The 15422-nt window shown below is 32.5% G+C and overlaps 1 protein-coding gene across 1 annotated transcript in view; it reads right to left on the bottom strand.

Moving 5' to 3' along the window:
* Window positions 1-15136, bottom strand: part of LOC148955359 (cholecystokinin receptor type A-like) — a 199913-nt gene extending 184777 nt beyond the window's left edge. Inside the window, exon 1 of the mRNA XM_089101766.1 lies at window positions 15119-15136. Within this exon, the coding sequence (XP_088957892.1) occupies window positions 15119-15130 (12 nt within the window). The 5' untranslated portion in view covers window positions 15131-15136. The remainder of the gene's footprint in view (window positions 1-15118) is intronic.
* Window positions 15137-15422: the final 286 nt, after the last annotated feature.

Genomic DNA, 15422 nt, shown 5'->3' on the forward strand with positions numbered 1-15422 from the left:
AATGTCGAACTTTTGTGTAAGAAAGGGGAGGAGATTAAGGGGTTTGGATGCTCTTTTTAAGTCGGATAATTTCTAAAAGTTCTGAATTTTAACGTTGTAATTTAAGTTCATGGAAAAGCTTGAATTTTTATATGGTAAACAGAATAGACTATAGACCGAAACATAATGTCCTTAAGAACGAAATTCGGCAGATTTCGAGATGTCCTGCATACAGGTATGCCAGTAGCAATAATACTGTTTTATTTAATGTTAACCTTATTATTTTCCAATGCAGTTGAAGCATGTTCAGCCTTCTGAGATTCCTAGTTACTGCTAGTTACTTGAGAAGTGTTTCATTAGGTACTCACGTACAACATTTCTTGTTTAGATATATCACTAGACTTGTTGGTATATGTTATCAGGAATGCTTAAATTATTGTATATCGTGATTAGAAATGGTTTACAGATGAAGATGAATTTGACTAAGCACCTGACAGATTTAATATGATACAAGAGTGATGGCTAAACTGCACTGTTCGTGAGAGAATGTTATAGCCGTAAAAAGAATGTTCATAGTTTTTTTCAATTGAGTATCACCAATCGAAATATTATGCGAAATTCAATTGATTCATGATGATTGCTATCCAGTAACTTATATAGGGTTAATGAAAACGGAAAACCCAAAATGTTCAAAAAAAATTTGATAGACAATCATAATAAGATGTATTTTTTGGGAATTGGAATGCGTTTTTCAAAATCTTGGGGGGGGGGCAATTTTGCAGTTTTTCAATAGAAACATCAAAACACACCCTTTCAGTGAAACTGCAAAAAAAAATATTACTCTTGAAAGCAGGGCGGGAGGTTGGTGGTAGAAACGATTTAGGAAAGTAATCCCCTTCTTAATTGATACCACTGGTTATATTATTTTAAAATCATTATAACAAAAGCTCCACTACCAATATATTATTACCTAAATGTACAATCCTTATTCAAGCATTAGAATAAACCCATTATTGTGACTAAAGTCATAGTTAAAATCTACTTGTGGATACTTATATCCATTGACTTTTCTTTTGATCTTATTAAATTTCGTGTTATCAAACACTATATTCATATTGTTATTCAAAGCACTATAATTTTGACCGTTTTTGGCTCCTGTAATAATTCTAAAGTTTTATTTGTCTTGGATGCTTCACTAATGGCTCTCTGTTAGCTCATTATGAATATTATTATAGCTTTTACATGTATTTCGAGATTACATGGTTGACGCCAGGGCAATAAGAAATATTTACAAAGCATGATGAAATAAGTTTTAAACCGGTTTAATAAGTTTTGAATTAACGATTTGATAAAAAAAAATCCATATAAACAGAACCACAGTGTGTAATTAAAGGAACATCAATTGGCTAAGTAAAGCTGTCAATTTTTGCAATATATTTAGTTTAAAAACCAAATTCTAAAAAGGATAAGTTAATATTAAAACTCTCTACATGCAGGTAGTGTTATATCAAAGTAGTGTTATATCAATTAAAGGTACAAGACAGGTAGGAAATTACTGTAAGAATATCTCCAGGAGGGCAGGTAGCCAATGTAGCTATAACAGTTTCGGGAGGGCAGGTAGCCAATGTAGCTATAACAGTTTCAGGAGGGCAGGTAGCCAATGTAGCTATAACATTTTCAGGAGGGCAGGTAGCTATAACAGTTCCGGGAGGGCAGGTAGCCAATGTAGCTATAACAGTTCCGAGCAGACAGGTAGCCAATGTAGCTATAACAGTTACAAGCAAACAGTCCCCCCGCCATACAAGCAGACAGTATTTTTTTTGTATGGATATACGGTTTTTTTTTCAATCATCATTCCAACGGGGCTTTCCTCTTGCATTCCAACGGGGCAGTATGGTTGGTGTTTTATTTAATGTTTTTTTTTGTATGGATGTTTTATTGTATGAATATATGGATTTTTTATTTTAATAGTTTTTTTTATTGATGTCATTTTATTGTACTCTAATGATAATATTTTTATTTTCCAATGATAAAATTTTTTAAATTCTGAGTATCTTCCCATTGATTTTTATGAAATTTGTGTTTGATGTAGGAATCGAACGTAAGACCCGTGATTTCCTAAGGTAAAAGAACGACACCTTAATCGACTGAACCAACAACCCATTGAACATATTATGATTTTAGAAATACATCCAATGTATTGTTTCTGGGACATTGCCCAACTGATGTTAAGCGTCACAATATCGTAACAAGTTCATTCCATTGAGCTGGAACAAGTTCAAGCACATTCGATTTATCAATTGGATTTTTGATAGGTGTTAAAAGTGACCTGTTTCGGGGCATTTTTATGGCATCATCGTAAGAATATGCATACCACGATGATTTTGAGATGCATACTAGACAGACAATTTCTTCTGATACTTGGGCCCCAAGTCCTACCCCTATCCCTCAACCCTATCCCTCCACCCTCCCTCCAACCCATCCCCCTCCTACCTCCCACCCTTCCCCCCCACTTTTTTTTTATAGTTTTAGCTTAGATAGCTTAGAGTTTTAGTTAGAGTTATAGTTTAGTTTAGTTATAGTTTAGTTTAGAGTTGTATTTTAGTTAAGATTTTAGTTTAGCGTTTAGAGTTTCAGTTTAGAGTCTTATCTTAGAGTTTTACTTTAGAGTCCTAGCTTAGAGTTTTAATTAGAGTCATAGTTTAGTTTTAGCTAAGAGTTTTAGTTTAGAGTTTAGAGTTTTAGCCTAGAGTTTTAGCTTAGAGTTTTTAGTTACACTTATAGTTTAGTATACTTTCAGTTAAGAGTTTTAGTTTAGAGTTATAGTTTAGTTTAGTTTTAGTTAAAGAGTTTTAGCTTAGAGTCTTGGCTAAGAGTTTTTAGTTACACTTAAAGTTTAGTTTAGTTTCAGTTAATAGTTTTAGTTTAGAGTTATATTTTGGTTTAGCTTTAGTTAAGAGTTTTAGCTTTGAGTTTTAGCCTAGAGTCTAAGCTTAGAGGTCTTAGTTTCGCTTATAGTTTAGTTTAGTTTCTGTTAAAAGTTTTAGTTTAGATTTAGAATTTAGTTTAGTTTTACTCAAGAGTTTTAGTTTTGATTTTTAGACTAGAGTCGTAGATTAGAGTTTTTAGTCACACTTATAGTTTATTTTAGTTTAAGTTCAGAGTTATATCTTAGAGTGTTAGTTTATTTTTAGTCAATAGTTTTAGTTTAGAGTTTACAGATTTAGATTAGAGTCTTATCTTATATTTTTATTATATCTTATAGTTTAGTTTAGTTTTAGTTAAGAGTTGTAGTTTAGTTTTAATTAAGAGTTTTAGTTTTGAGTTTTAGTTTAGAGTCTTAGCTTAGAGTTTCAGTTAGAGTTATAATCTAGTATAGTTTTAGTTTAGACTTGTAGTTTATTTTTAGTTAAGAGTTTTAGTTTAGAGTTTAGAGTATTAGCTTATATTTTTAGCATATAGTTTTAGTTAGACTTATAGTTTAGTTTAGTTTCAGTCTAGTTTAGAGCTGTAGTTCAGTTTTAGTTAAAAGTTTGAGTTTAGAGTTTTACTTTAGAGTCATAGCTTAGAGTTTTAGTTAGACTTATAGTTTAGTTTAGTTTCAGTTTAGTTTAGAGTTTTAGTTTAGTTTTAGTTAAGAGTTTTAGTTTAGAGTTTAGATTTTTATTTTAGAGTCTTAGCTTAGAGTTTTAGTTAGAGTTATAGTTTAGTTTAGTTATAGTTTGGTTTAGAATTGTAGTTTAGTTAAGAGTTTTAGTTTAGAGTTACAGTGAGTCTTAGCTTAGAGTTTTAGTTTAGAGTCTTAGCTTGGAGTTTTAGTTAGAGTTTTAGTTTAGTTTTAGTTAAGATTTTTATTTTAGAGTTTTAGTTTTGAGTCTTATCTTTTAGTTTTATTAACAGTTATATTTTAGTTTAGTTTCAGTTAAGAGTTTTACTTTATAGTCTTAGATTAGAGTTTTAATTCGAGTAATAGATTAGTTTAGTTTTAGTTAGGAGCTTTAGTTTAGATTTCTAGTTTAGTTTTAGTTTTGAGTTTTTGGTTACAGTTTTTAGTTTTAGTTTAGAGTTTTAGTTTAGGGTTTTAGTTAGAGTTATAGTTTTAGTTTAAAGTTATAGTTTGGTTTAGTATTAGTTATAAGTTTTATCTTAGAGTTTTAGCCTAGAGTCTTGGCTTAGAGTTCTTAGTTGCGCTTATAGTTTAGTTTAGTTTCAGTTAAAAGTTTTAGTTTAGAGTTAGAGTTTAGTTTAGTTTTACTTAAGAGTTTTAGTTTAGAGTTTTACCCTAGAGTCGTAGCTTAGAGTTTTTAGTCACACTTATAGTTTAGTTTAGTTTCAGTTAAGAGTTATAGCTTAGAGTTGTAGTTTAGTTTTAGTTTAGAGTTTTAGTTTAGAGTTTACAGCTTTAGCTTAGAGTCTTATCTTAGAGTTTTATTAGAGCTTATAGTTTAGTTTAGTTTTAGTTAAGAGTTGTAGTTTAGTTTTAATTAATAGTTTTAGTTTTGACTTTTAGTTTAGAATCTTAGCTTAGAGTTTCAGTTAGAGTTATAATCTAGTTTAGTTTTAGTCAATAGTTTTAGTTTAGACTTATAGTTTAGTTTTAGTTAAGAGCATTAGCTTAGAGTCATAGCTTAGAGTTTTAGTTAGAGTTATAATTTAGTTTAGTTTCAGTTAAGAGTTTTAGTTTAGAGTTGTAGTTTAGTTTTAGTTAAGAGTCTTTGTTTAGAGTTTTGCTTTGGAGTCTTAGCTTAGAGTTTTAGTTAGAGTTATAGTTTAGTTTAGTTATAGTTTAGTTTAGAGTTATAGTTTAGCTTAGAGTTTTAGTTTATAGTTTAGAGTTTCAGTGAGTCTTAGCTTAGAGTTTTAGTTTAGAGTCTTAGCTTGGACTTTTAGTTAGAGTTATAGTTTAGTTTTAGTTAAGAGTTTTAGTTTAGAGTTTTAGTTTAGAGTCTTAGCTTAGAGTTTTAGTAATAGTTATAGTTTAGTTAGTTTCAGTTTAGAGTTTTAGTTTAGAGTCTTAGCTTAGAGTTTTAGTTAGAGTTATAGTTTAGTTTAGTTTTAGTTAAGAGCTTTAGTTTAGATTTCTAGTTTAGTTTTAGTTAAGAGTTTTTGGTTACAGTTTTTAGTTTTAGTTTAGAGTTTTAGTTTAGGGTTTTAGTTAGAGTTATAGTTTAGTTTAGTTTTGGTTAAGAGTTTTAGTCAAAATATTGGAGTTTTAGTTTCGAGTCTTAGCTTAGAGTTTTAGTTAGAGTTTTAGTTTAGTTTTAATTAAGAGTTTTAGTTTAGAGTCTTTGCATAGAGTTTTAGTTAGAGTTATAGTTTAGTTTAGTTTTAGTTAAGAATTTTAGTTTAGAGTTGTTGTTTTAGTTTTAGATAAGAGTTTTAGTTTAGAGTTTAGAGTTTTAGTTAGAGTTATAGTTTAGTTTAGTTTTAGTTTAGAGTCTAGAGATTATATTTAGAGTGTTAGCTTAGAGTTTTAGTTAGAATTATAGTTTAGTTTAGTTTTAGTAAAGAGTTTTAGTTTAAACTCTTTTTGTCTATAGCTCCTAACTAAAACTAAACTACTCTATAACTCGAACTAAAACTCTAAGCTAAGACTCTAAACTAAAACTCTTAACTGAAACTAAACTAAACTATAACTGTAACTAAAACTCTAAGCTAAGACTCTAAACTAAAACTCTTAACTAAAACTAAACTATAACTCTAACTAAAACTCCAAGCTAAGACTCTAAACTAAAACTCTAAGATAAGACTCACTGAAACTCTAAACTTTAAACTAAAACTCTTAACTAAACTACAACTCTAAAACTAAACTAAAACTCTAAACTAAACTAAAACTAAGCTAAACTATAACTCTAACTAAAACTGTAAGCTAAGACTCCAGAGTAAAACTCTAAACAAAGACTCTTAACTAAAACCAAACTACAACTCTAAACTAAAACTCTTAACTGAAACTAAAATAAACTATAACTCTAACTAAAACTCTAAGCTATGACTCTAAGCTAATACTCTAAACTAAAACTCTTAACTAAAACTAAACTATAAGTCAAAACTAAAACTATTGACTAAAACTAAACTAGATTATAACTCTAACTGAAACTCTAAGCTAAGATTCTAAACTAAAAGTCAAAACTAATACTCTTAACTAAAACTAAACTACAACTCTTAACTAAAACTAAACTAAACTATAAACTCTAACTGAAACTCTAAGATAAGACTCTAAGCTAAAGCTCTAAACTCTAAACTAAAACTCTTAACTAAAACTAAACTACAACTCTAAACTAAAACTCTTAACTGAAACTAAACTAAACTATAAGTGATACTAAAAACTCTAAGCTACGACTTTAGGCTAAAACTCTAAACTACAACTCTTAAGTAAAACTAAACTCTAACTCTAAACTAAAACTTTTAACTGAAACTAAACTTAACTATAAGTGCATCTAAAAACTCTAAGCTAAGACTCTAGTCTAAAACTCTAAGATAAAACTTATAACTAATACTAAACACAACTATAACTCTAAACTAAAACTCTAATATAAGACTCTAAGCTAAAACTCGAAACTAAAACTCTTAACTAAAACTAAACTACAACTCTAATCTAAAGCTCTTAACTAAAACTAAAATAAACTATAAGTGTGACTAAAACTATAAGCTACGACACCAGGCTAAAATTCTGAGCCAAAAATATTAAGTGAAACTAAAATAAACTATAACTCTTAGCTAAAACTCTTAACTGAAACTAAACAAAATTATAAGTGTAACTAAAAACTCTAAGCTAAGACTCTCAGCTAAAACTAAACCTAACTAAAACTCTATAATAAAACTCTGAACTTAAACTAAACTGAACTATAAGTTTAACTAAAAACTCAAAGCTAAGACTCTAGGCTACAAATCTTAACTAAAACTAAGCTAAACTCTAACTTGATACTAACACTCGTAACTGAAACTATTTTAAACTATTACTGTAACTAAAAACTCTAACTAAAACTCTAAGCTAAGACTCTTAACTAAAACTCTAAACTAAAACTAACCTATGACTCTAACTAAAACTCCAAGCTAGGACTCTAAAGTAAAACTCTAAGCTAAGACTCTAAACTGAAACTCTAAACGCTAAACTAAAATCTTAACTAAAATAGAACTTTAAACTTAAACTATAACTAAACTAAACTATAACTCTAACTAAAACTCTAAGCTAAGACTCTAAGCTAAAACTCTAAACTCTAAACTAAAACTATTAACTAAAACTAAATTACAACTCTAAACTTAACTACAAATAAACTAAACTACAACTCTAACTAAAACTCTTAGCAAAAACTCTAAAGTAGAACTCTAAGCTAAAGCTCTTAACTAAAACTAAACTACAACTCTAAACTAAAACTCTTAACTGAAACTAAACTAAACTATAACTGTAACTAAAACTCTAAGATATGACTCTAAGCTAATACTCTAAACTCTAAACTAAAACTAAACTATAAGTCTAAACTAAAACTATTGACTAAAACTAAACTAGATTATAACTCTAACTGAAACTCTAAGATAATACTCCAAACTAAAACTCTTAACTAAAACTAAACTACAACTCTTAACTAAACTAAACTATAAACTCTAACTAAAATTCTAAGATAAGACTCTAAGCTAAAGCTCTAAACTCTAAACTAAAACTCTTAACTAAACTGTCTAGTTGCCCTCCAGTTTTTTTGTTCACTTAAAAAGGGCACTAGAATTTTTAATTTTTGTTCGAATGAGCTTTTTCCCGATATTCTAGGGCTATTGGTTTGATGCGATCACCCATGGGAAAAAAACAGCAAATAAACACACATACGTGATCAGTTTTCTGGCAAAAAATACACAATTCCACATTTTTGCAGATGTGAGCTTGAAACTTCTACAATAGGGTTTTCGGATACACTGAATCTGATTATGTGATTTTCATTAAGCGATCACCCATTCCCCCCTTTTTTGAAAATTTCTCAAAACATGTAAAATTTCTCAGGCGTGTACCTTTTGATGGGTAACACTAAACTTAATGAATTTTATAACAGAGGCAATGCTGTAGCGTTGCCTATACTAAAGGCCATACGGCTCCAATGTTTTATTATTATTATTTTTTTCTCCCCAGAGGCACTTCATATGGGAGGGGTCGTCGTAGAAACTTCAAAGGGGGCTCATTCGCTTGGAAATCGAGAGTTCTAGTGCCCTTTTTAATAGTCAAAATGATTGGAGGGCAACTAGACCCGCCCCCCCCACGCCCATCATTCCCCCAAACACATCCAATCAACATTTTGAGATAGCCATTTTGTTCAGCGTAGTTGATTTCCAGATAGGAAATATATTTTTGAGAAGGAAACTCCCCCACAACCCTTAGGGCAAGGGTTTTAAGTTATGTCCTGGGACCATATAAGGTTTTTATAGAAGGCGTTGTCGTATAAACTTAAAAAAAGGCTCATTCGATTGGAAATTAAAGAGCTATTGCCATTTTTAATAGTCGAAAGTGATTGGTGTGCAACTAGCCCCCCCCCCCTTTCCAAGCCCATCATTTCCCCAAACACATCCAATCAAAATTTTGAGACAGCCATTTTCTTCAGCGTATTTGATTTCCAGATAGAAAATATGTTTTTGAGGAGGACACTCCCCCACAACCGTCAGGGCAAGGGTTTTAAGTTATGCCCTGTGGGCATATAAAGTTTTTATAGAAGGCGTTGTCGTAGAAACTTCAAAAAGGCTCATTCGATTGGAAATTCAAAGGGATAGTGCCCTTTTTAATAGTCGAAAGTGATTGGTGGGCAACTAGCCCCCCCCCCCTTCCCACGCCCTTCATTCCCACAAACACATCCAATCAAAATTTTGAGATAGCCATTTTGTTCAGCGTAGGCGATTTTCTGATAGAAAATACGTTTTTGAGGAGGACAATCCCCCATAACCCTCAGGGCAAGGGTTTTAAGTTATGCCCTGGGGGAGTACAAAGGTTTTTATAGAAGGCGCTGCCGTAGAAACTTTAAAAAAGGCTCATTCGATTAGAAATTCATAGGGCTAGTGCCCTTTTCAATAGTCGAAAGTGATTGGAGGGTAACTAGCCAAACCCCCTACGTCCATCATTCCCCCAAACACATCCAAACAAAATTTTGAAATAGCCACTTTGTTCAGCGTAGTTGATTTCCAGATAGAAAATGTTTTTGACGAGGACGATTCTCCACAACCCTCAGGGCAAGGGTTTTAAGTTATGCCCTGTGGGCATATAAGGTTTTTATAGAAGGCATTGTCATAGAAACTTCTAAAAAGGCTCATTCGATTGGAAATTCAAAGGAATAGTGCCCTTTTTAATAGTCGAAAGTTATTGGAGGGCAACTAGCCCCCCTCCCCTACGCTCATCATTCCCACACACACATCCAATCAAAATTTTGCGCTAGCCATTTTGTTCAGCGTAGTTGATTTACATATAGAAAATGTTTTTGAGGAGGACAATTCTCCACAACCCTCAGGACAAGGGTTTTTAAGTTATGCCCTGGGGGCATATAAGGTTTTTATAGAAGGCATTGTCATAGAAACTTCTAAAAAGGCTCATTCGATTGGAAATTCAAAGGACTAGTGCCCTTTTTAATAGTCAAAAGTAATTGGAGGGCAACTAGCCCCCCCTTACGCCCATCATTCCCCGAAACACATCCAATAAAAATTTTGAGATAGCCATTTTGTTCAGCGTAGTTTGTTTCCAGATAGAAAATATTTTTGAGGATGACAATCCCCCACAAGCAGTAGGGCAACGGTTTTAAATTATGCCCTGGGGCAGATAAGATTTTTATAAAAAGCGTTGTCTTTAAAACGTCAAAAAAGGTTCATTCGATAGGAAATTCAAATGGCTAGAGCCCTTTGTAATAGTCGAAGGTGATTGGAGGGCTACTAGCCCCCCCCCCCACGCCCATCATTTCCCCAAACACATCCAATCATAATTTTGAGATAGCCATTTTGTTCAGCGTAGTTGATTTTCACATAGAAAATATGTTTTTGAGGAGGACACTCCCCCACAACCCTTAGGGCTAGGGTTTTAAGTTGTGCCCTGGGGGCATACAAGGTTTTTGTAGAAAGCGTTGTCGTAGAAACATCAAAAAAGGGTCATTTAATTGGAAATTCAAAGGGCCAGTGCCCTTTTTAAAGTCAAAAGTGATTGGAGGGACACTAGCCCCCCCACGCCCATCATTCCCCCAAACACATTCAATCATAGTTTTGGGTTAGCTATTTTGTTCAACGTAGTTTATTTTCAGATAGAAAATATGTTTTTGTGGAGGACACTCCCCCACAACCCCCAGGGCAAGGGTTTTAAGTTATACCCTGGGGGCATATTAGGTTTTTATAGAAGGTGTTATCGTAGAAACTTCAAAAATGGCTCATTTAATTGAAAATTCAAAAAGATAGTGCCCTTTTTAGTAGTCGAAAGTAAATGGAGGGCAAATAACTCCCCTCTCACGCCCACCATTTCGCCAAACACATCCAATCCATATTTTGAGACAGCTCTTTTATTAAACGTAGTTTTAAGGTCTGGAAATTAGGTCTTTGAGGATGACAACTCCCCCACAGCCCTCTGGGGCTGTGTAATATGAAGGATTTTCCGAATCCTTCATATTATTTTTTATGGAAGGGATACTCGTATACACTTTAGAAAGGGCTCATTTGATTGGAAATTGAAAGTTCTTGTTCACTTTTTAAGAGTCAAAAGAGATTGGAGGGTAACTAGCCCCCCCCCCCCTCCACGCCTTAAATGTATCAGATAAAAAAAATTAAAAATAGTTGAAAAGTTAACTAACAAAACTCTGGCATCGACAAAACCCCCCAGGGCCCGGGGGCATGAAGGGATTCTCGTAGGAACTTCAGAGAGGGCTCATTTGATTAGAAATTGGAAGCTCTAGTCCAGCTCTGACGACTCAAAATCGATCGAAGGGAAAATACCGCCCCCACGCCCTTTTTCCCCACCCCTCCCTTTGAACTAATTATGTTTATACCTGAAGGCCCAATGAGATTTAGAAGGTATTGGTATTAACAAACACTTATTAGGCATCTGCTCTCCTCACTAACAAAGAAACAGAAAGAAACAGAGAGTGTAAAGCAGTGGCGGATCCAGGGGAGGGGAGAGGGGGGCGCTAAAGCAATGTAATTTACTTAATGAACGAAAGATTGCGTTAATTAAACTTGCTTCTACTGCACGTTTATCGGATCAACCGATTTTGTGCCCCCCCCCTAAAAAATCCTGGATCTGCCCCTGGTGTAAGGGCACTATAAATTTTAATTTGTAATTAAATGAACCCCGTTCCAAAGTTTATGCGACCACATCTTCGACATAAAGTGCCCCTGGAAAAATAAATAAGTATTAATTCATTGAACCCTTATGGCTCTTTACTTAGGTAACGCTATAGCATCGCTTCTGACCTAAAAAGTTGAGCAAAAATTTCAGCTTCCATTTTTATGAATACCCGATATTATATGAGGGGAATATGTTTGGGGAGCATATTCCACGGCTGGGAAATTTTTGCTGGGTGGAATTTAACGCGGAGGAATTATCAGCAGGAAAAGAAAATGTTCTCTGAGGGGGGAGGAATTTCCCAGGGGTGGGTTTTCCAAATATGAATTATTCAGGGAGGGGACGACTAAACCCATTCGATAATATTTTAAATTTTACATCTGAAAGTAACGGTAATAAAGAATCAACGGATATGTCAGAGATAGCACTTCAGGTTCCTTTAGACGATTTTGTTCGTGTCTTTTGAAAAAAGACATTTTCAAAAGACAGATTAATTTCATTTGTTTTACTTTCTCTGTGGCTGCTCAATTATGCATGTGCGGAGGGAGACTTCCCCCCACCACTGTCTCCGCTAAGGTTTCAGTTTTTATCTCAAGCCTTAAAAATTAACGTAATGCGATAAAATTATAACTAAAAAAATATATATAGAATAATATATGCACATAACACGGAATAATTAATCAAAGTTGCATATTATGAGTTGAGGCTCACCCAAATGATGGGCCAGGGGGCTCACCATTCCACAATCTATGAAATCAATCCTGCAATAACTGAAAATATAAAGTATTTTTGAGTATGTTAACGTCTTCCACAACTCAAACGGTCCAACATTCTACAGCCCAATGAGTCTGTCTAATCTCCTAAACCAGGAACGGAGGAGATAAGCGAAGTTTTGCCCCGTATTGGATGAGTCTCCAACCTCACCCTCCTCCTCTCCTACTGTCTACGCTAAAGTTTTCTTCCTTCTGCCAACTACGCTGCCCCCACCCCAAAGATTTTAATAAGTTAAATTTTTCTATGGGAAGAACATAGTAAATCTATTATAATTATCCAATTATAATGTTAAAATATATGCTCTGTAATAGATGCAAAATTACTTTGGCACACAAAATCCTGTTACGGTCAATTTCAAACAGTCGTGATCCCTTTGTGTCAGCAAGTGAAATGGTCAAAACACCCTTATTGGAGCATTCTATTCAATTCATTCATTGTTGCCAATCACTGTCCACAAGTTATGCAAGCAATCTTTTGTTCATATATAAGGTTTTTAACAAAGAGGTAATTGTATAGAATTTGAAAAAAGCCTCATTCGATTTAAATTGAAAGTTCTAGATCCATTTTTTAAAGTCAAGAATAATCAGACAATAAGCAACCCCCCCCCCCCCATGCAATAAAAACTTGAAATTTTTTGCAATCATAAACGAACAAAAATTAATTTAAAAAAAAACTTTCCGAAAAAAAAGTTTTTCAAAGAAAAGTAAAGGCCATTTTAAACTTAAGATCAGGAGATATGAATACCTGTTAAAATTCAAAGTCAAAACGACCAGAAATTACTATTAAATAATAAATGAAACTCAAAAAGAACAGAAATTAAATAAACAATCAGAGCAAACAACATACAACAAGTAATAATATAAATGAATAAATAGATCTTAAAGCGAGTAATGCTTAGATTGAATATGAAAATCAAGCTTAAAGCGAAAAAAAATAGTTTGCTATTAAAGTATAAACGAAACTTAAAACAAACAGAAATTAAATAAACAATCAATGCGAACAAACATACAATATATATTAATGTAAATGAATAAATAAATCTTCAAACGAGTGAAACTTAAATTGAATATATAAATCAAGTTTGAATCGAATAGAAATAACCACAAACAAGAATTTGGATATCGCCTAACTGCAGAAGCCTAAAACCTACTGCGTCATTGGCGCTTTAATGAAAACGAATTATATTACAAATGTTTTCTTTTGTACTTAATATTGAAAATAAATATTAAAATTACAGTAAAATTTTGAACTGATGAGCTTTCAGCAATTAATATTATTATACATCAAATATTCAGTTTAATTTATTAGTTCTTTCCAAGATTGGTCAAGACAAATATAGTTTCACTACCAACAAAATTTTGATACTGCACCCTTCTTTAACTGCAAAATCGTAAAGCCTTCTGCGTCATTGGCGCTTCACTGAAAACGAATTACTCTTATATTACAAATTTATTCTTTTCCAGTTCTTACAGCATTGAAAATGAAAATATAAATTACAATGAAAAAAAATCATGAAGTGATGAATTTTTCAACAATTAAGATCGTTATATATCTAACATTCAATTTGATTTTGTTTATACTTTCCAAGACTCTTCAAGAGTCAAATGGTTTTCAGTAAGGCGCCAATGACGCATTAGGGTTCAGGCTTCTGCAGTGAGGCGATACCCAAACTCTTGTTTGTAGTTATTTTTATTCGATTCAAACTTGATTTGCATATTCAATTTAAGTTTCACTCGTTTTAAGATTTATTTATTCATTTACATTAATATATATTGTATGTTTGTTCGAATTGATTGTTTATTTAATTTCTGTTCGCTTTAAGTTTCATTTATACTTTAATAGCAAACTAATTTTTTCGTTTTAAGCTTGATATTCATATTCAATCTAAGCATTACTTGCTTTAAGATCTATTTATTCATTTATGTTATTACTTGTTGTATGTTTTTGCTATGATTATTTATTTAGTTTCTGATCGTTTTGGGTTTCATTTATTCTTTAATAGTACTTTCTGATCGTTTTGAGTTTGAATTTTAGCAGGTATTCATATATACTGAGCTTAAGTTTAAAATGGCCTTTACTTTTCTTTGAAAAACTTATTTTTCGGAAAGTGTTTTTTAATTAATATTTGGAAACAACATAACAAACCAATTATTTTGGTATATCTTTAGATATAAAAATTTTGGCTTTAAAAGTTTCGGTTACTATTGAGCCCTGTCGCTCCTTACTTACAGTTCGTTACCACGAACTCTTTGAACCAGGTAAATTTTCTCAGGTTTAGTTGGTTCGTAATGCAGATTAAAAAAGAAATAATAAATAAATAACAAAAAAAAAATCCAACAAAACCAGCAAACTTTTGTATACAGCATAGGCCATAGGGCTATATGAAGGCATTAGTAGGAGGAGTCGGCGGGGATGCATTTATAGCAGTAGCAATTAGTATATTTGGAAAAATCCCTTAACTTGAAAATCAGATGGCACATTTATCTTATTGTTAGCGAATTAATGACCTTTCTGAAAAGTTTATCAAAAGTACCCACGTTCAATAGGCTTATTGCTAATCATTTTCGTATTTTTTGGAATTCAAAAGGCAATTGCAATTATTGAAAGACCTCCAAGAATACTTATTCAAAACTATTAAATTAATTATTTGCTTATTGTACGTCGGATAACCTTTTTTCTTAAAGGAGTTATAAAGCTGCAAGATTTTTAACTCTAATGTTTTTTTTATCTCAGCTATAATTTTTGGTAGAATAGGAACACCCTAGGCCTATAAAGAGGGAAAGTTAGATCACTAGAATTTGACCATTTCTTCCTATTTTGAAATTAGTCGAGTAAAATTAATTTTGCCGTCGAAACTGCGTTGAATAAAACATATTAATTGTGATTATCCAAAAAGCAATTGCGACTTATTACAATCAGCAATATTGAACGCAGAGTTGGTAGCCATATACAATTTACTTTGCCTCAGAACAAGCTGTCGTAAGAGGGGAATAGCAAAGGGGCTGTTGTTATGTTACATACCCAAGATTTGGTTTCTAGAGTCTGTAGGGCATAGTTCTTATGTAGCAGTGCACCACTTACCGACCGGCTCATTTCTCTCGCTAGTGTATTCCCGTCACCTTTTCTAAAGCGACTGAATGGCAAGAACATTTATAAGGGAAAGCTTTATGTCCCGGCAGCCACATGAACGGGTTACTGCGGATGCTCGAACATTTCTGGAGAATAAAAAGGTCAAGGGTCTTCTTGAAAAGACATTTTAAACGTCAATTTGTTAACGCAATATTTTGAGTTGGTGAATCAATCCATAATTTGTCACTTGATCGTCCATGCATTTGAATGGAGCTGATTTAATAAGAGACAAACATTAAAGCAAATTCATAGCATA

The sequence above is a fragment of the Artemia sp. Qi Xiang Cuo genome, chromosome 2, assembly GCF_049724085.1.
Source record: "Artemia sp. Qi Xiang Cuo chromosome 2, ASM4972408v1, whole genome shotgun sequence".
NCBI classification, from domain to species: Eukaryota; Metazoa; Arthropoda; class Branchiopoda; order Anostraca; family Artemiidae; genus Artemia; species Artemia sp. Qi Xiang Cuo.